Source organism: Apodemus sylvaticus, chromosome 13 (assembly GCF_947179515.1).
Source record: "Apodemus sylvaticus chromosome 13, mApoSyl1.1, whole genome shotgun sequence".
Classification (NCBI taxonomy): Eukaryota; Metazoa; Chordata; class Mammalia; order Rodentia; family Muridae; genus Apodemus; species Apodemus sylvaticus.
The window spans coordinates 19,801,238-19,823,261 of NC_067484.1; the positions used below are offsets into that span (position 1 = coordinate 19,801,238).

General features: G+C 37.1%; 1 protein-coding gene across 1 annotated transcript in view; it reads right to left on the minus strand.

Moving 5' to 3' along the window:
• Window positions 1-22,024, minus strand: part of Pias2 (protein inhibitor of activated STAT 2) — a 48,322-nt gene that overhangs the window by 16,875 nt on the left and 9,423 nt on the right. The window contains 9 exon segments of the mRNA XM_052156101.1: window positions 973-1,144; window positions 3,170-3,303; window positions 4,193-4,353; window positions 7,418-7,491; window positions 8,300-8,405; window positions 10,363-10,497; window positions 17,152-17,242; window positions 17,340-17,390; window positions 21,824-21,908. Of these exon segments, the coding sequence (XP_052012061.1) occupies window positions 973-1,144; window positions 3,170-3,303; window positions 4,193-4,353; window positions 7,418-7,491; window positions 8,300-8,405; window positions 10,363-10,497; window positions 17,152-17,242; window positions 17,340-17,390; window positions 21,824-21,908 (1,009 nt within the window).

The following is a 22,024-nucleotide window of genomic DNA, read 5'->3' on the forward strand; positions in this document are numbered from 1 at the left end:
TTTAAAATGATAAAGTAAAAATCTAGAATATTTAAGCACCCACTGTCTTGATTCTTCTCTTCATTAAGCACTTCAAAATTGTATCTTCATTTGTTTATCATTTATTTTAATAAGTATTAAGCAAATTGTCCCAAAATAGTAATAATCAGCATGTGTGTAGGGGGAACAAACCTAAAGTACTTTCTCACTTTCTTGCACTAAAAATAAAAAATTATTCTAATTAAATAGGTAACAGAAAATATAACCCCATACTCATACTGTGATAGATAAATCACGCCTGAAATATAAGTACTTTATTTTAGTTTGTTTTGTTGTTTCTGTTTTTGGCAGAAGCCTATGGCTGGTCTTAGACTCATGGTGATTGACTTATGTCAGCCTCTGAAATACAGACATCACAGGTATTAGCTACTGTATCTGGCTTTGGATGAGTAAGTGCCTTAATAGTTCATTAATAGAATGGATCTTCATTAAGGATAGATCGCTCTCCTGACACAGCGGCCAAGCTCTTCTATAATCATGGAAACCTAGCAGTGATCCTATGAGGCAGGCATTATTTTACCCCATTATAACATAACAAAAAGAGGGTCAAAAATAAAAGATTATAACCAAAATCACCTAGCAAGTATACAGAAGTGCCAGAAATGGATCTGTCCTCAGAAGTCTCCTTTATATACATTCCTTTATACCAACTTCCTTCAACTTCCTTACACTGGACTGAGATGTCAAGTCCCTTGTGAACAGGTTCAAGAATAAAGGTAAAAACACTTAAACTCCCATTTCCCAGACATGTTGAATATTTTCAGCAAAGTTTGATCGCCTGTAAATACTATGCTTTCTTGAAAATATTTCAACTGTACCAAAGCAGATGAAAATTGCTTTCTATAGTTACTTCTCACACAATTATTTCAAAACCATTCCAAGAACAACTCATTTTAAGTGCAATAAATAGTAGTGAACTATAAATTGACAAACCCTTTGGTTGGACTGCTTTGTGTTTCTGACATAAAGATGCATTTCCTTTTGGCGGGAGGGTCCTCCTCTTCATCAGAAGAGCTCTCTATTGTTAGATCAATAACATCTATCTTCTTCTTGCTTGCCTCACTGGCTACAGTCACTGAACAAGGTTTACTAAAGACACTTGAACCTGGACATAGATAAACAGGAAAAAGAAAAGATATATCAAAGATATGACAAAAACTAGTTATAGAAGTCTTAAACACACACACACACCTTATATATGACAATACACAGCTGAGGAAACCATTTTTCTCTAGTAGGGACTAACTTGTCTGCTCACATTAACTGAGGACTGCAAGGACTATTCCTGACAGAGGTCAAAAGTCTCCTTCACAGCATGTTCTCTCCAGTACGACTGACCCATGGGTTAGTACAGAACCTGGGGCTATGCTCATGGTGTCTTTCTAGGTTAGCAATCATTATACAGACAGAACATGAGTGTTAGGCGAACTGGTATTATGCCAAGGGACAAGAGCATAGAATGTGACCAGCTCTGCATTGTCATATACATGTGGCAGTATTAAGTCAGAGACATCTGTTCTAAGAGCATGCAGTTTCAGCAGCTGCATATTTTTATATGCAGCACCACTGAGTCATACTCAAGACATTTCATGAAAGTCCCACGCTGGTAAACTAATTGACTATGGCATCCAGTCATCGCCCATTCTGTTTGTACAAGAAACCACATTTATCATAGTATGTAACATTATTCTCTACAATCTATCAAAACTGAATGCTATTTCATTGGGGGAAAAGCATCAGACATTAATCAATAAAACTGTACCTGCCCACACTTTATACTAATGTGGGCAACTGTGGCAATTTGACCCCTAAGAGTTCTGTGACAATCACAAGAGAACAAGTAATAGAGTACTTGTTCAATTCAACAGAGCCAGATGAAAATCAAATGAAATGAGTTCAGAGGTTGCATGTGCACATGGATTTCAACTTATCTCCCTTGAGTGCAGATGGGTGCAAGGAGCTAAAACCAAGTACACAAGCTGGGTAACTAAAGCTACAGAATCCCTCCACAAACAAAGAATTTGTTCAGTAACAGCTAATTCATGGCCAGTCTCCAGATTGATTAATAAATAATATATACATTCTCTCCAACCACACTGGGTTCTATAAAGATATACATAACAATTACTATTCTTTCTGTTTTTCAAGTGTGTTTATGTAATATACATGCATGCATATATGTCTACACAGATGTTGGCATGCATGTAAAAAACAGGTTAATATCAAGCATCTTCCTCAACTGCTCACCACTTAAAGGTCTCACCGAACTGATTTTTTACTTAAGTCTAGTTTAGTGGTTCTTAACCTTCTTACTGCTGGGACACTTTAATACAATTCCTCATGTTATGGTGACCCCAAACATAAAAATGCTTTTGTTGCTACTTCATAAATGTAATTTTACTAATATTTGTAATATACATATCTGTGTTTTCCAATGGTCTTAGCCAACCACTGTGAAAAGGGAGTCAGCACCCACAGGTAGAGAACAGTGTGCCTTAGGGAATCCTGTCTCTGCCCCCAGAGCACCAAGATTACACACAGGCCGCCCATGGCCCCAGCCTTTACAGGGAGCTCAGGGCTGAACTCCATGCTTCATGCTATCTGTACCCATCCTCTAAGCCTCCTAACTTACTTGTTTTGTACATGAAACACCATTTAAAAGCTTGAAGGATGGTATAGAAATTAGCACATTCCTTAAGAAAATGAGGAAGGAGCCAGGAGGTGGTGGCGCACACCTTTAATCTCAGCACTTGGGCGGCAGAGGCAGATGGATTTCTGAGTTCGAGGCCAGCCTGGTCTACAGAATGAGTTCCAGGATAGCCAGGGCTACACAGAGAAACCCTGTCTTGAAAAAAACAAAAAAAACCAAACAAACAAAAAACAAAAAAAACAAAAAAAAAAAGAAAGAAAGAAAGAAAAAAGGAAAGGAAAGGAAAAAGGAAAGGAAAGGAAAAAGGAAAAAGGAAAAAGGAAAAAGGAAAAAGGAAAAAGGAAAAAGGAAAGGAAAGGAAAGGAAAGGAAAAAGAAAACGAGGAAGGGTGGATGGCCTCAATTTAGCAAACTAAGTTCTGAATATTGTCCTACTGTTTATACTTCATAATTTGCACTGCTTTGAGTGTTCAATACATACTTTCTACTTTTGTACAGGGCTGGCTGGTTACTTTCATAGCTTCTTTCTTAGGTCTCATGGGACACCAAGAACCATCTTCCTGGAATTTGATCTCATCCACATCAGAACAGTCATTGAGAATTTCCATAAAAAGCCTGTAAAGTACATAAATATCATAAAAGTCAAAGATGAAATAAGAAAGTAGTATACACTGAAGATAAAGTAACAGGGCTAGACCTTGAAGAGACCATTAGAACTCAATTATTTAACATTCTATGACAATTATAATTCTTCATTATGGGAGGGAGGCAAAGAGATGGATAGGAGGGTGGAGGATCAGGACAATGGACAGGAATAGAAATCACAGCCTACCACTGCACACACACATACTTAGGCACACATATATACACATACAATTCAATTAAAACACGTAAGAGCATGTTTGATTTTACACACTGCATGAACATGTTTAGTTATTCACTGTGGAAATATGGAGACTGGTTTTTAAATGTTAATTAACATTATATAGGATTTTTTTCCAATTAAACTATGTTTCATTAAAACTATTAGCATATACTATCAGTCTCAACCAACAGTTTTCATCAATGTATTTTATCATATCAAGCCCCTCTTCCCTCACCTGAAAACTATCTTTCATAGGATAGTACATTTGATTCGTAGAGTTTAATAAAAAGACCTAACTTAAGAAAATCAGTTCATACAATCTTCCCAATGCTAATATAAACAATGTAAGAAATCACATTTAGAACTTAACTCCAGAGCCAGAATAACAAACACAACTACAGCTTTAAACTTAGTACCTATGTAATATGACTGCATTTACAACGTACACATAACTACTTACTGCTTTGTAGAGTCTCACTGTATATATCCCTGACTAGCCTTAAACTCAGATCTACTTGACTTTGCTTCCTGAATGATAGAATTAAAAATGTGCCCCACTACACATCAGCAGGTGGCCTGTTGGGTTTCCTCCACTTATTCTATTTCTTTTTCTAACTGCTTGTCCAGAGTTACACTTACCCATCTAGTATCAGACTCTCATAGGCAGCCTTTTTGTCACAAACGGGACAAATCCAGGTGGGTTTCTTCTCATTCATCTGAAGATAAAGGGCAGCATCAAAGCACTGCAGATGTGTACAAGTCACTGCACGGCATGGGATTGTCAGTCTCATTTTTCCTAACTACAGAACAGAAAATACAACAGGAAATTAGTTCAAATAGGACAAGAGAGTGCTCATTAGAGTCTTAAAGTAACAGGGCTAGACCTTGAAGAGACCATTAGAACTCAATTATTTAACATTCTATGACAATTATAATTCTTCATTATGGGAGGGAGGTAAAGAGATGGATAGGAGGGTGGAGGATCAGGAGGATCTTGTTAGAGTCTTAACAAGTCAAACAAGATGCTCAAAATAAAAAGCTCCAGCCTAAATTTACTCTATTGAAAACTGTTTATCTTTTTATTTATGGATGGTTTCAATATTTTTGAGAGATTTCACTTCAGTAATGTCTACATCCAAAGGCAGAGAAACACACACACACACACACACACACACACACATAAATTAATGATGCTTTGAAAAAAATAGCTGCATAAAGTTAACCAAATAAAGGCCAGGCAATGGTGGTACACTCTTTTAGTCCCAGTACATGGGAGGCAGAGGCAGGAGGATCTCTATGAATTCAAGGCTGACCTGGCCTACAGAGTGATTTCTAGACCTGGAACTCCAAGGCTACCCTGTCTCGAAAAACTCCAATAAAATAAAATAGCTAAACAGCAGCAGGTGTATTGATATTTTAGTCCAATCTGGCAGCAACTGTTGGAAACAAAATTAGCATAATTATGAGAAGAATAGCTTTACTCCTGTTCTACTGGTGACCCTTTGATTTATATTATCCAACCTCAATCAGTTTCTTCATTTGCAAAATAAAGATGATGCCTCCCTCAGGGTTTGTTGAAACATTTACACATTATGGAAACTCAAGAATTAACCACCACCCCCAACCTGATATTTATCTCAATTTAAAAAAAAACAAAGCACATTTCACATTGGTAGCAATCATCAAATGTCAAAGCTACTCTGAAATGCATTATTCATAGCTTTTCTCATAAAAGTTCTCATAAAAGACTTTCTTCCACAAACTAATTTAAAGAAACTTTCGCACAGGAAAAATATGGTGAATGGTGTCCAGCTACAATGTAAATAAAAACAGCAGCAAAGCTACAGGATAAAACAGAATCTAAGGGAGGAGTCTTCAGCAGGAGCAAAGATGACCATTTCAGTTCTCAAGATGATACAATTATAAAGTTTTAAGTATCTTAACAACTTAGGTTGGCTATATAACACAAATTTAACTTATGAAATTATGAAAAATAACTTCGTGTTTATTTGGGAATTTAGATGAAATGTACTGCTATTTCTCAATGTTTCTGTTTATGTCCCTGAAATAGAAACAGGATTAGAGACACAGGAATAGATGTCACTAACCATCAAAGTAGATACCATGGTCAGATGTTTCTGTGAACAAGTTTTACCATATGTTCAAAGAAGACATAATCTCTCTCTAATCATCATAGAAACCATAAGTGAGGGTGAACAAAATACAGAGGGAACATGTTTACTTCCCTAAACCTAATTTCATCTGTTCTTTTCTCTAAAAGTGATTCAAACTTTTAGAGGAGGGTGAGATGTGAGGCTTTCCACATGTCATGGATTCCTGAAATAAACAAGTCAATACAGACTTGAGTCATGCAGTCTAGAACTAAGAAATCAATCCTTCAATTCCTAATCTCTCCTTTGGAATGAAGAGACTTTGGCCTTTCCGTGCCATGCTTAAATTCAATTCTATCTTGTAATATTGCTGTTGTTTTTGTTATACTATAGCTGGTCATCATTCACCATATTTTTCCTGTGTGACCCTGTGTTTTTCTTACAGATGTGTCTCTTGCAAACATACTGCACCTGGGATTTTAAAATTAGAATCTATGAATCACTTAAATAATAAGTGAATTCAATTCTGCTTTTCTTGATATACTTTCTTTACATAAAATTAAATTAATTGAATTAAAATGTTTTGCTTTGCTTCTGGTGAGGGTTGGGGAGGACTCAGTTTTCTTTAAGGAACTCACTACCTGGGAGTTTGACACTGCTCCAAAGAGTCTATGTGCAGTGCAAATTGGACTTGGTAGCTTTGGTGGGGGACTCAAGGGTGGAAGGGTAGATCTGGAAGAAATAAGAAGTGAGTGTGATTGGAGTACACTGTATGAATGTTAGGGAAAAATCTTTTATTTCTGCTCATATTACTTAATATAGATTAATGGTTATGTTTTATTGCCTAGCTAAAACTAACATAAATTGACTCTTTAAATAGGCCAATTCACTTATTTAAAAAATATTTTTGAGTTTCTGTTGTATGTAATCATTCTCCTAGATGCGTAGAATGAATTATTTAAAATAATAAATCCCTTAAAAAAAAAAAAAGGAAAGAAAAGAAACTTCCATCCGCTATACCTGACACGCCTCGACCCTAATCACAGGCATGGTCTGCCACTTTTTCACAGGTTGTGTTCTCTAACTAGATTGACTACTTTCTCTCAGTTAGTTCAGTGCCAACCACACATTACACAGAAGGGTTTCAGATGTGCTGAATGATTTCTCACCCATATCTCTATGTAAGAATATATGAAATAAAAATTGTGTACTCTAAAAGTACATTCCAAAGACAGTCCATATATTATAACTCATTAGGCCAAAATTATCAATTAGCATTTAGACTCCAGCAATGTTACTGCCATTTATAGTATTACATGCACTCTGATAAAGCTCTTAATTTGTAAACTGCCTTATTTCACAACATCAATTACAACAGTTTTCTGAGCCTAAGGCTTTCTACTCAATTCTGTACGTTCTTTGTTCAGAACTGCATAAAGAATACAAAAAAACCAAGCCAGGCGCAGAGGTGCTGGTCTTTAACCCCCGCACTTGGAAGGCAGATGCAGACAGATCTCTGTGAGCTCGAGGCCAAGTTTGTCTACAAAGTGAGTTCTAGAACAGCCACAGCTGTTACACAGGGAAGCCATGTCTTAATAAAACCAAAATCAAATAGAAGAATGCAAAAAAACTTTAACACTTACTCATGAAGATATCAACCCGCAAAAGACAAAAGTTTAGCATTCTTCCATCCACCCCGCCCATACTCTTCTACCACTTAGTCACTTCCCAAACGCTTTGTCACTTTACTTACAGGGCACATCAAGGACACTCGAAGACTAGTTGTAGCAATTTCACTATCAGGGTCTGCAGTAAGTTTTTCTTTAACTTTAAAAAGAAAATGGTAATGATAAACTTTAAAGTTAATAGTAATATTAGAGCAGAATTACAGAAAACATTTTAAAAGTTCCTACCCTCCTTTGAATAGGTGAAAAAACACGAAATGTTAAATATCAATGTAGTAAACCTCATTCCCATTATTAAACAAATTCTATAATCACATGGTTAATTGAATTTTTAAGATTTCTTTTTAATATAAGGCCACTGGAAAAAAACAATGAAAGGCAAGCAATTGTTTTAGAATTTAACACAACAGCTGAGAGAGGAATATGGAATGGAGCAAGGGACTGAGAGCTTTAGTGCTTTCATTCATACTCTCATTACATTTTTATTGGGCTGATCTGATTGTTTCCAACAGTATTAAAATTTGTAAATAGAAAAGATACATTTTTTATTTCCTCTGACAACTGAAAACAATGTGGCAAAGTGTCTCAAATTTCTTTCACTAGGTAACAAATATAAGTTATATACCCAAGCTATTTATTTATATGTATATAATTATTACTTATAACAGTAATACACATATCAATAAAATGTTATTATTAATATATTGTTATAATATATAATATAAAATGCTTTCAATTATAAATTATATATTACATGTATATATATGTATTATGTACATGTATAATATAAAAGCTGTACACATTTAGAAATGTGTCTGTGAGGGATTAAAATGATTGTATCTTGTATCTTGTATCGTGTATATTGTATACAAGGACTTCCCTCCACCTATGTATACAAGGATCTCCCTCACCAAAGCGTGTCACACGTTTAGTCTTATAAACATACTTACTTAGTGCTCTGGAATGATCAGGATTTCTAATGCCTTTCATTTTTAATCTCTGTAATAACATGGCTGATGTAAGCTGTCGTACAAGATACACGGACATGGAGTAATTCTACAAAGAAAGAAAAGCCGCTTTAAAGACCACACAGTGTTTTGTTTTGTTTTTTTACTTACAGAATATAGAGGGAAGAAACTCAAGGCACTAAAAGTGACACTCAAATAACAACTGGACAGAGACATCAACTAAGCATTTGAGGAAAAAATGGTTTTCTTGTGAAATCATTTTCAATCACCTGTTATTTTAAAACACCCATTTGTATGGTAAATAGTGTGGACAAGTGCTTTTATGATTATGTTTTCTAATTTAGCCAAATGAGTAGCTTGGGGGTCACCATGAGAACATCTCCTGGTTTTAGTTACTTATATAACAATGCTTGCCTTCATGGTTTCATGTGAAAAATGGTTCACACTGCACAAATCAGGTTCAAATGACACTGCTCTAAGATTAACACTTCAAATTTAGAGTGCCAAAGTTCTAATTCTTTCTGATGAGACTACCTGTTACATTGCCTAGAGTAAATCACACCAATAAAGCCTATACCAGCTTTTTCTCCCCCTAAAATAAGTCCAATAAATTAATTCCACTTCCTGGGTGGAAGGACAACTAAAACACAAGAAACAAATTACAAAAATAAAAGCCAAGGCCAGAAAGTGTCTATATACAATTCCACACTTAGGTATTACAAAAGGCCCTATTGACTATTTGCAGAGGCACGGGTACAGAAATATTCTACTTTGCCTTTTCACTGCATATATTCACTCAATTTCACAGCAAAGATTATGTTTAATAATTGACAAACCAAATGCTTCTATAAATACTTTTTTTACATTCTTTAAGTATCCAACAACACTGCCTAAGTTTTAGGTTTGTTAATCACCTTATTACAAAAAGTATTTCTATTATACAACACAACTAAGATGCCTGCAATGACCGTAACCAATTTATTTAAAAATGTAAGTTATTTCCAGATCTATAATTATCCTTGTGGTTAAAATAAAACAAATTTTGAAAAAATCCTACTATAAACGTATACCTCAATTTCAAACAGGATTATGTTTTACTTCTATGAAAGAGAACTATGACAGTTGATATTCAGAAATATTTCCATTATTTACTGTATAAAAATGAATTCAATATAAACGTTCTGCTTTAGTCAGTTATATAGCTCATCTTGAAGACGAGCATCAGTAGAAAGTCATGTAAATCAACCTGAAGATTTAAGGAAGCAATTCTGACTAAGTATCTTATGAGATGCCCTGATCTTATCTGAACAATAAGTTGTTTATTTAAAGGCAAAAACAGACTTTTGTTTGTCTTGTTTTTTGAGACAGGCTTTGGTGGGTCTGGAATTTGCTTCCTAAATCATGCTAGACACCTACCTGCCTCTGCCCCCTGAGTGGTGGGACCAAGGGCGTGAACCACCACACCTGGCTAAGAACAGGTTATTAATAGATTATTTTTAATTACACCATGAGTACACAAATGCCAATAAAGTATTTTTGATCCTGTTCATAAATACTTGAGATTTTCAGCTTATAAAAATACTACTTAAACACTAAAGTTAAAGTTAGACCACTATTTGAAGAAATGTTAACACACATTTTTTTCACTGTAAAATAAAAACAAAATTCATGAAAGATTAATCTACCATTACCATCACCACATAGAAAACAACTGCTTTTTAGAGGGTATATATAGTTAGAAAACTGAAGGACATAGAGTTCTGCAGTTTCCATGTTAAATATCCCTCACAGGCCCATGTGGCTGAAGATTTGGCTACTGGGTGGCTGCACTGTGTTGCTGAGATACAGAGCAGGCAGCTGCTTACCAGCATGCTTTCTCCACAGCAGACTATATATTGCCTTGAACTAGGAATTAAATAAGCTGTTCTTCATTAAAGTTGCTTCTGTCAGGTGTTTTCTCACAGCTTCACTGCACAAAGCTATCAGCCTAAGAAATCAACTTCCAATGAAGACATTTTCACACTACTCAGGAAAAAAAACCTTACCTTTCCAATTTCTGATGCCCAAGAAATAGAAATCTGATTTGGCACAGCTGAAGACAACCTAACTAAAGATGTAATATTCAAAGGGCGTCCAGGGCGCTTCTGTTCAATCCCATTTTTAGGCGGTGGTGCATAGCCCTATAATCATAAAGATCAGTTTAAGGCTCTATAAGATTTAAATTTTTCTCCAAGATGTAAACAGTATTCTAGCCTAATTTTTGTTATTTCCATTTTATCTAAGATACAAATACACCATAAAAATATAAATTTTTTCCACCATTTAAATTAGTGTTGACATCTTAGCATGAATCTTTACAGAAAACCAATCTCTAAAGATAAACTGACGGCTCAGTAAAAGTTCATCCTAAGGAGGCCACATTCAAAACACATACACATGAATGAGTGGGAAGGAGTAGTGAGCAATCTATGCGAGTTAAAGAGGGATTCATTAATGAACTTTAAAGAGCGCATTAAACTCTTGTGAGGAGTTAAAAATGTTTTCTATTCCCTCATCGGAAAGAGAAACTATGATCACTAAAACCAGACTAAGGAACGGGAAAGATGGCCCAGCAGCTAAGTGTACTTGCTGCTCTCTTCCTGAAAATTAAAGTTGAATCCCACTAAACAAGACCAGGCAGCTCACAACCACCTGAAACATCAGCTTTAAAGCATTAGGCTGGGCTGGAGAGATGGTTCAGCAGTTAGGAGCACTGACTACTCTTTGGAAGGTCCTGAGTTCAAATCCCAGCAACCACATGGTGGCTCACAACCATCCATGATGAGAGCTGACACCCTCTTCTGGTGTGTCTGAGGACAGCTACAGTGTACTTATATAACAATAAATAAATCTTTAAAAAAAAAAAAAGTAAATAAACACCCTGACCTTCTGAAATGCTGTGCCCTCTCCTATTTTTTTTTAAGCATTAGGCTGCCTTTTCTGGACTCAGCTGGCACCCACAGACAAATGCATGCATGTACACATACCCAAATAAAAATGAAACAAAATATTAAAAATGGAACCAAACAAAGCTATAAGCTTTTAATAAGCAGACAAAACAGCTCCAAGATTCAGGTTGGCCAGGACTACATAGTAAACCTCTGTTTCAAAACAAAATTAAACAAAACCAAAAACCAAAAACTTCAGGTTAATAGGTTTTTTTAAAAGACACTATTTCAGTAGATATTAAATTTGCTTGACTTTAAATAGGAAACAGTCACTTTTTATTTATACTATATACAATTCTCAATTACCAAAGGCTATGATCTTCAAAAGCAAAATAGTACACCTCTTAGAAAATAAAACTTTCTTAGCTGCAATAATGCCTACATATTAAATACACAGTATGTTTCATTATGTATAGCAACTGATGTGCAATTTAGAACTTTCACTATTGTATTATTACTCATTACATTTACATATTAAACAAACATAAGCACAATGAATTGACTATCATATTCTTGTCCCCCAACCCCTGGTCTCTCTATTAATAGGCCTGGGTCCTGGAACTCATTATGTAAACCAGGCTGGCTTCAAATTCAGAGATCTCTGCCACATGTTAGGATTTAAATGTGTGCACCACCACAGTCAGCCTAGCACATTCTTTTTTAACAGAAAAATCTTCTGAAGAACTTTTCATTACATCATTAGCACTTACTTTTTTATCCTTCAATATGGAAGCTTCACAACACATTTTAAAACTATACCTCATTCCACTAACACACCTCAGATTTCCTTGAGGTCAAAGACAACCTTAATTGCTTGTGTTAATGCTAATTCAGTCTGGGATATTCCAATAATTATAGGTGAAAGGTTTTCAAACAGCCAAGACCCATGCTTCCTTGTTTTGAAATTATTTGTTGGCTCAAAAGCTGAGGGTACACAGCTACCCAGTCAGGCCAACAGTATCAAAACTATACCCATACAGGCAATGGCCAAACATCAGAGCTAATACCTGGCATCACCAAATATTAAGACCCTTATAGATTTCAGCAATGTTGAACTATATACCTTATGAATGATAAAATTCAGCACTGATACATAAACGAGGCTACAGAATGCACCCAAGTCAACTAGCACTGGAGAACATCCTTTCCATCATTCTCTTAATGGAAAGATGTACCCCAATGATAATTTGTTATCTAAGATTATCAACAAAATTCCAAATATCAAAAACCTTGGGCATAAAGAATTTGCACTATAACATGTACAGGAGTGGCATGTGTTTATAAGTTTAAGAGATGCATGCCCATTTAAACTGGTCCATTTGAGGCACAGAGGAAAAGGGAAACTCAAAAATAGATTCTCTTACTTTAGGAGTTGGGGAGATGGCTCAGTGAGGACATACGGACCTGAACTCAAGTCCCTAGCATCCACATAAAAAGCTAGGGTACAGATGCCTGTAGCTCCAGTACCAGAAGGCAGAGAGACAGGTGGATCCTGAGAGCTGGATGGCCATCCAGTCGGCCCAAGCAAAACAGCTTCCAATTCAGTTAAGATTCCTGTTCTCAAGCTATAGGAGAGTGGCAACACTTTCCGAGCAATGTACACAGGAATATTAGTGCCAGCATTTAAGCAATTATAAATACAAACTTTTGGTTTTGTCTATTTTGTCTAAATGTAATTCTGCTTTGGCTTTATATATTGGTAGGGTAACCCTAGCTGAATATCAACTGCAGTTGGAATTTGAGTCACAAAGCATTTTGACAGTGTGGAAGAGACATGAACAGCGAAAGCGGACGGGCGGTGGTGGCGCACACCTTTAACCCCAGCACTTGGGAGGCAGAGACAGGCAGATTTCTAAGTTTGAGGCCAGCCTGGTCTACAGAGTGAGTTCCAGGACAGCCAGGGCTACACAGAGAAACCCTGTCTCGGAAAAAAAACAAAAACAAAAAACAAAAAACAAACAAACAAAACAAAACAGAGAAAGCAATAGATGCACTAAAGTATTAAAGACATTTGCGGGGCATGAGCCAGGCTATGGGTTCAATCACCAGCATGCCTCACTCTCTTCTACTGTCCAGCAGGCTCAGCTTTTATTCCCTAAATCTGTTTTCTTTTAAAATGTGTATGTGTGTATATGTATGTATGCACGGGCATACAAGCAGAAGCAAGAAGAGGGTGTTGGAATCTCGACCTGTTGTTACCAGCCATTGTGAGTGAATAATGAAAACTTCTGCAAGAGCATCAAATGCCCTTACGCACGAAGTCATCTCTCTAGCCCCTGGGTTTGAATATTTAGAAAAACATTTCATAGGGAATGCTGTATCCTTTCTATGGTACCACATCTAGAAGCAAATAAGACTACATGCCCCATTTTCATAGATTGAACAATCCAAGGACTTCTTCACACTGCACTTCCCATAATAGGATTTCCCATGAAGGGGAAAATCTCTCCCTTAAGTTGCTTTTATCACAGCAACAGGATTTTTATAATAGCAACAGGAAAAGAATCAAAGATCTTTGGTGAGTACCGGATTCAGCAAAAGACTGTCTTAAAAAAAAAAAAAGGAAGATAGGAAACAGAGGAAGATAACCCAACATCAATCTTTGGCATGCACATGTGCAACCATACCCTTCCCCAACACACACACACACACACACACACACACACACAAATTTAAATATTAAAACATGTAGTCAGCTCAGTGGATAAAGCACTTGCTGTCAAAGTATGAAGACCACCAGAGTTCTGGACCCAGAAAAAGGAAAAAGCCAGGCTGGCAAGGCAGCCTCCTATAATTCTAACACTCAAGAAGCAGAGAAAAGATTCCCAGAGCAAACTGGATAGCTAGACTAGCAGAAACACGTGGCATTGACTTCAGGCCTCTAAGTGCATACACATAATACACATGCCAAAATGTGAGCACAAAATACTACATACATGCACACTTGACACATATTTTTAAAAACAGGGTAAAATAAAGCTGGCTTTCATCCCTTACTTGATTGATATATGGGAGTTCAAGGACACACTACTGTCAAAGCATTAATACTGTTTCCTATCCCATTTACTTTGTACATCCAATATAGTAGCCATCTGTAATGGGTATATAATGAGTGGATTTTTTTTTTAACAGAGTCACACATGAAAGGACTTATGCTAGGGCCTCTTAGTACTTTTTCTTTTTTCTTTTTTTCCAATTAGAATAAAGTCCCATTAGCTACAGAGCTCAATTCAACCTCTAAAGATCCACTACATCTTTCTTGAGGTTATAACATACTTCTATGATTGTCATGAATCTCAAAATTCTGCTAAGTGCAAATGAAGACAACAAATTTCATTAACCCAGTGACTAGTAATTGAGAACCAACAGGTACTTTGAGAAGTTTTTCATTAGCAGCATATGAGCTTATGCCATCTGTTTCATAAGATTTCCCAGGTATGGTGGCACACATCTATGTGGCTCAGGAGATAGGCAAGTGGATTGCAACTAAGACAAAAGGGCCACATAGCAAGTGTCAGGGTAGTCAGGTCTCAAAAATAACAAGAAAAAGGTTTTTCATAAGCTTGAAGTAAAAAGCCACTTTGAGGAATTGATGCAAGTGGCAAGCCCCTTCTTGCTTTCTATCTTTGAAATATGTCTTTGCCTTTCTCCCAGCACTCACATTCATCATAATCAACCCTATCTCAAGAGGGAAATGCTGGACTCCTAAGACAAAGAATGCTTTATACAGAACTCATATCTTCACAAACAGCCAAATGCTAACTAAGTACTTTAGGGTTCTTGGTGCTTCAGGGCAGAAACAAACATTGATTGTCTAAGCAATGTCACACAGCAATGTCTCATCATCTTTGTCTCAAAATATCTGGATGAGTACAAACTGAAACCTGTCACAGTGAAGTAACAGACTGTATCCATTTAAGTACTAAGTCAAAGCAAGGTACTGAAGGAGTAGAGTTTTGTGGAACTCACAGATACGCTCTACAGCCATCATACTTACTGTAACAATGTCAGGATGAATGTTTAGATGAATGTTTAGGATGAATCTGGTACACTGCAAGCAAACTCTATCAATAGCCAAATCATATTACATTGGAAAGGTTGAAAGTATGTAAACATACAACGAGCCTCCACTATTATATCTTTCTTCAAGGGCAGAAAGTGGTAAAGAGAAATGCAAGTCAAATGAATCTTAGCACACATCAGGCAGGAAAAAAAATGTAGGAAAAGAAATCACACAAGTATGCATAGAATCGCCATGAGCTTTGTGGTTTTGCTAGGCTTCTTTTTCCACACAAACTACCCACCCACCCTAGCACCTTCAATTCCAAGTAGAAAAACGTCCTCGTCCTCCCCTGGTTCAGATTTCTGTGCAATACACTCAAGAAAAGACAGAGCTTTTGGCTCTCATTGCTGAAACTCAGACATCTAAGGGGTACAATGTCTTACCTGTTTTATGAGAGAGTCTCACAATGTGGTCCAGACTGACCTTGAACCTTAGATCCTTCTGCCTCAGTCTTTCACAACCTGGTATTCCAGGTGCGTTCCACTTAGCCCAAATCCCATGGCGTTTGACCATGTACACATCATGTAACAGAAGCAATCCTCCCTGACCACATGGACCCAGGCCCTCTCATCGCCCTGTTTTCAAAAGACTATTTCAGACTTCTCAAGCATCTTCATCTAGAAGAGGCAGTCACAGTAAAACAGCAATGCTTACACTCATTGAGCAGGCCAATAAAGGAATTCATTAAGGTAAAGGAGCTTGCCATTCAAGATTAGTTATGAGACATTCAATCCCTAGAACACATATAAAGATGGAGTGTTATTCTGAGTCCTCAGAATTGTCATCTGTCTTCCACATGTTCACCATGGCACTCCTATGTATACACCACACATTTTTTTAAAATTCATGGGACAAGTCATTTTTCAGGTTTCTAAGTCCCATAGTCCATGAATAAGACAAATGATATACAAAGGAAGGTCAGTTTCCTAGGCTACAGGGTAACCTGAGCCATGAACACTTATAAGCACTTGGTTCTTGGAGACCCTAGATCACTGGGTTGCACTGTGTGACATGTTCAGCTGTTCAAATGTACTGCTCACAAAATCATTCACAGTCAAGTCTCAAGTCTAGCAGGAATATCAAGCAGATTCCCTCTCTAATAGCAGCTTTTGCTGAAATGGCAACTTGAAATACCAGGAATCATGGAACACTTCAATTACAACAAATATACAATCTCTTGTTTTGTACTACTTAATAAATAGGCTTCTTTTCCACTTCTAAATTGAAGTACTGTTGGATTCTACTCAACCATACTAATTTAGTGAAGTATTCCAGACCTCAGTGAGAACTAATATATAGTACAGTTCAACAACTCAAGTGCTATTTTAAAACCTAACAATTTGAGGATCCTAGTTATCTCGTTTAAGAGTTGCTTCACTGTTAGACAAACTGCTGCCAACCAAATATTTGCTCCTGGGCCCCCAAGTATGTGAATCATCAAGGGCAAAGTTAGAATACTGGATTCTGTTGCTCTTTCTGTTTTCCTTGATAAAATCTACAGGCCAATCCAAGCTAATCCAGAAAATGACCATGGCATGTTTTGTGCATTCAAGCACTCAAGCTCAGCTGTTAGAAATAATCCAATAGTCGATCAAAACTTCCAATTCTACAATGTTTCAGGTTCATCCTTTCTGTCTTCCCCAATCAGCCATAGATTTCTGAAAGAAGTTTATATGAACCTCTGACTAAAATAATTCATCAATACTAAGTTGTTACTGTTTCTACCCCTAGTCGGTATTTATACTATACGTACACAAAAATCTGGTAAATACATAGCAACTTACAGGCAAAGGAAAGAGTTTCCCATTTACTTTTATACACAAACTATTGGGATAGTTATCTTCTTGAGGGCAACTGGTCTCTGCCAAGCAAAGTCTGTATTTAAAAAAAAAAAAAAAGTTAGGATACCAAAACATGCTTCCATGTTTTAAAACTCAAATGTACACAGCAAGTAGGAAAATATCAAACTCACCGCAGCTGGACTTGGACTGTATAGTCTCTCCTGCCACCTGGCAAAAAATCCCTGTTGGCAATGGTGGGAAAAAAAAATAAGAAAGTACAATAAAATTTCACAGAGCAGGAGCTGAGGACATGACTCAACGGGTAATGGTTCCAATCCGAAGCACCCTTGTAAAAGCTAGGTCCTGTTAACATCGAGCAACCACCCCCTCGCACCCACACCCCTTGTTCCCAACAGGGGGCAGGATTTATGGAGATACAGTAATTCCTGGGTTTTGCTGCCTGGACAGAGTAACTAGAATAACAACTTCCAGGCTCCCAGATCCTGTCTCAATGAACAAGGTAGAGACTAAAAAGGAAGGTACTCGGTTCACCACTTAAGCATGCCATTGGTGAGGTCACAGGTGATCGTGTAGACACATACAAACACAATGTTTTTAAATGTTAAATGACACTAACCAAACAAAACTAAAGCAAAGATTAAAAAAAAAAAAAAAGAAATTAACCTCCACTCACTAAAGTGGAGTTTCTGATAACTAATTTTGAATGGTAAGATCCTTTACCTTTTAGTCATTCTTCATGTCAGTTTTGAGGTAAATTTTTCAGTTCATAGGAACTTCAGTGATACAATATTTGCTTTTATATAAAACAAATTTAGTTAACACGAAGAGGAGCATTCTAGGTTCCTAAGGAGTGTAATGAATTAATTCCCATGCTTAGTTGTTCTTCACCTTGACTGAACATTCTAATCACTTAGAGACATTTTTGTCTAATATAAAGTTTACTCATCATGTAATTCTTATTGGTTTGAGTATAATGTCATAGTTTTTAGAGCTGCACAGGTGATTGTAACATAGAACTAATACCTACAATTTCAACATTACCATCTATATTCAACTACAGACACAGAACCTCTAGTTTTCTTTTAAGTCTCAAAATGGAGTCTCCACTTAAGAAGAACGTTATTTTTTAGGAAATGATTAAACATGCAGAATGTCGCTTGGTCCCAGATGTATACAATTAGAATTTGCATTTTAACAAGATCTCCAGCAGCTGGAGAGAGTGGAGAGACAGCTGAGTGGTTTACAGCGTGCACTGCTCTTCTGGAGGACAAGAGCTCAATTCCCAGCACCCACCTGAAGAGCCAACTCCAGAGGATCCAAAATACACATGGATGCTATGAACAAAAAGAACAGAACAAAACAAAGCCCAGAACTTCAGGTCAAATGGATGCACATTACAATTCAAGAAGCATCTTCCTTGCATGTCTTTGGGCAACTGTTGCTATGATCAAACACCACCACCAAAAGCAACTTAGGGGGTAAATCATTTATTTGATTTACATATCCTGAAGCATAGTCCACTGAGGGAAGTCAAGGCAGAAACTGAAACTGGGCAGGAACCTGGAGGCGGGAGTGGATGCAGAGACCAGGGACCAGTGTCACTAAGAAAATGCTCTACACATTTGCCTACAGCCTGATCTTATAAAGGCATTTTCTTTACTGTGGTTCCCTCCCCTCCGCTGACTCTACCTTGTGTCAAAATGACTAAACAAAAACAAACAAAAAACAAACAAGAAACCACACCAACCTAGCCAGCACACATGGCAGTGTATGTCTGAAATCCCATCAGATAAAAATGCAAGATGACTCTTAACCATTACTCTAAGTGTTGGAGTATATCAGAGATTATATTACACGGTAGTCCTAACATGAGAAACCCGAAGAAGCAAGTTTAGCCTTCACCTTGCTCACTGCTTCACATGCTGTAGTTCCATGGAAGGCATAGGGACTCTTGGATCCCAAATTCTAAGACCTTGTGCAATTACTCAACCTTTCTGTATTCAGTTCCTTTATGTGTTAAAGACAGAATAAAACATCGACTTCATTAAGTTATTGTGATGATTAAACAGATAATTCAAATGCCTGGGTGTTCTGGGGAACCTACATTCTTCTCAACCATTTCTTTCTCTGCACCTTCCCCCTGCCCTACCCCCAAGACAGGGTTTCTCTGTGTAGCCCTGGCTGTCCTGGAACTCACTCTGTAGACCAGGCTGACCTCGAACTCAGAAATCCACCTTCCTCTGCCTCCTAAGTGCGGGTAATAAAGGTGTGCACCACCACTGCCCAGCCAACCATTTCTTCAAAATATTCCAAAATCCCATATACTCCTGACCCTTTCTAAGCAATGCTTTGATTAAGTCATTCAAACATTCCACTTATCCAAATCAAACAATTCTGTTTGGGTTCTGAAGCTTCAAAGATACATGGCGGTGGTGGCCTTGCCTTGTAGTATTTCCCCCATGTAGTATTTCCCCCATACATGGCGCCAAGCCTTGTAGTATTTCCCCCAAGATATTCACTAATAATAATAGGGAAAGATCAAGGACATTGTAACAGACAGATATGACCGAAATGATAAGTCAGTATGACCAAGAATAAGAACAAAAATATTATGCAGTGCATGATATTCTCTGAAAAGAACACATAACAAGATATTTTGGCCAGACACACATAATCTAATTAAGGTAAAACATCAAGGGCCAGCAAAACAGTTGTATATGTGCTGACAAGCTTAACAATCTGAAAATGATCCCAGGGTCCTACATGGTAGAAGGACACAGCCAACTCCTACAAGTTGATCTCTGACAGCTACTCTAAAACAAAGTGTTTAGAATGATGAATTTCATGAAGAAATGAAGAAAACTAAGTGAAAGAAACTAAGTGAAAGAAACTAACTTAATCTGGATCAAGATTTCTTGATCCAGAAATAAAGTCCATTATACCAACGTTAATTTCTTGGTTTTGATAATTATACAGTGCTTATAACACTTGCTAATATTAAAGAAAGCTAAGTAAAGGGCATATGCATTACTTTTTACAATTTTTCTATAAATCGAAATTGCCTTAAAATGAGGTTTTAAAAAGCACAACAAGGGCTGGAGAGACAAGCAGTCAAGAGCACATACTACTCTTGCAAAGCCCCAAGTTTAGTTTCCAACACCTGTGTTAAGACTGCTTGTAAGTTCCTTTAACTCCAGCTCCATGGCTTCTGACACCCTCTTCCAGCCAGCCTCCTTGGATATGTATATACATGTACACACAGACACACATCCAGAAACACACTCGATGGTGCTGGCACACACGTTTAATCCCAGTGCTCTGGAGGCAGAGGTAGATCTCTAGTTTGAGATCAGCCTAGTCTCCAGGCCAGCCAAGGCTACATACATAAAGGAAACCCTGTCTTGAATGAGTGAGTGAGTGAGTGAGTGAGCGAGCGAGCGAGCGAGCGAGCGAGCGAGTAAAAGAAATACAGTAACAACAAAAACTAATTCACCATAGTAGTATGTAGCAAGTTTGAATATGGGCCAGATACTTTATTATAGAATTAACTTCTGAATGGGAGCTGGAGAGATGGCTCAATTTATAAAAAATTCATGAGGATCACAATTCAAATCCTCAGCACTCTTATAATTAAATACCAGGAGTAGCAACTCACCTACAATCCCAGCAAACGGGATTGCGGAAAGCAAACTGACTAGTTCAACTAGTCAGAGAACTCAAAAGTTTCAACTGACAGACCCTACCTCAATACAGAATGTGGACAAATTAAGGACCTGATGCCAACTACTGGCTTCTACATACAGCAACCTACTCACACATTTGCACAAATACACACAAAACACAACTTTATGAATAATCCTGTAAAATCCATTAGAGCTGCACACTCAAGTACAATTGTATATTACATAAAGCAAGTGACAAGCTTTGAAATTCTTCAGTACAAAAAAGGAGAGCCACACACAGAGGGGTTAAATGTTGGTAATTAATATGTTTCAGCAAACTTTTATTTACATTTATTAGAAAAAAGATTGTTTTTACCAATAGATTTCCAAGTTCTGAAAAGATAGTGTTTGTAATATACATATATATGAGCATGTTCCATTTCTTTTCAAAGCAATGGAAAACAGCATTACTTAGTAAAATTTTATACTTGGGATAAATATATATGAAATTATTACAATCAACCATCTAAAGCAGTAAGTACATTCTTTGTGGGTAACAACCAGCACTATCATCTATTTCCAGGACACTATTAAACATTTTTATTTAAAGTAATTATTTAGGCCTAGAGAGATGGCACAGAGAACAAGAGGGTTGACTCACAACACAAAATGCCAGGCAATCATGACTCCAGCACGGGAGTGAAGGGTTGAGGGCAGAAAGCAACAGGAAGAACGGAGGAGCTTGCTGGCTACAGTCTAGGTACAGAATCAGTGAAGATTCTGTGTCAAAGGGGTAAGATGAAGGGTGTTCAAACAGCTTCCTCAGGCCTCTGCATATGGACTGACACACAAACTTAGATCTTACACAGAACTATCTAGAATTTTGAAAATAACTTTCTGTTTAAGTCACCTAGTCTATTATATTTTGTTATAACTCTATAAGGCAAACACACACCCGTCAAGGAAAAATGTATTTGAAACATTCCTCTTACCTTGAAATGCATATTTCTCTAACTTGCTGAGGTGTCAAAGCAAAAATAAAAAACTTCTCTTGAAACCGCTGAATACTGCTTTGAACTGAGGAGGGAAAAAAACGTATTCAGTAACAAAGAAGCACCTGCAATAAAGAGGAAGTATTTGCTAAGCCCTGAAATGTTCAAGGTTAAATGTAATTAATACCCTAAAACTCCAGG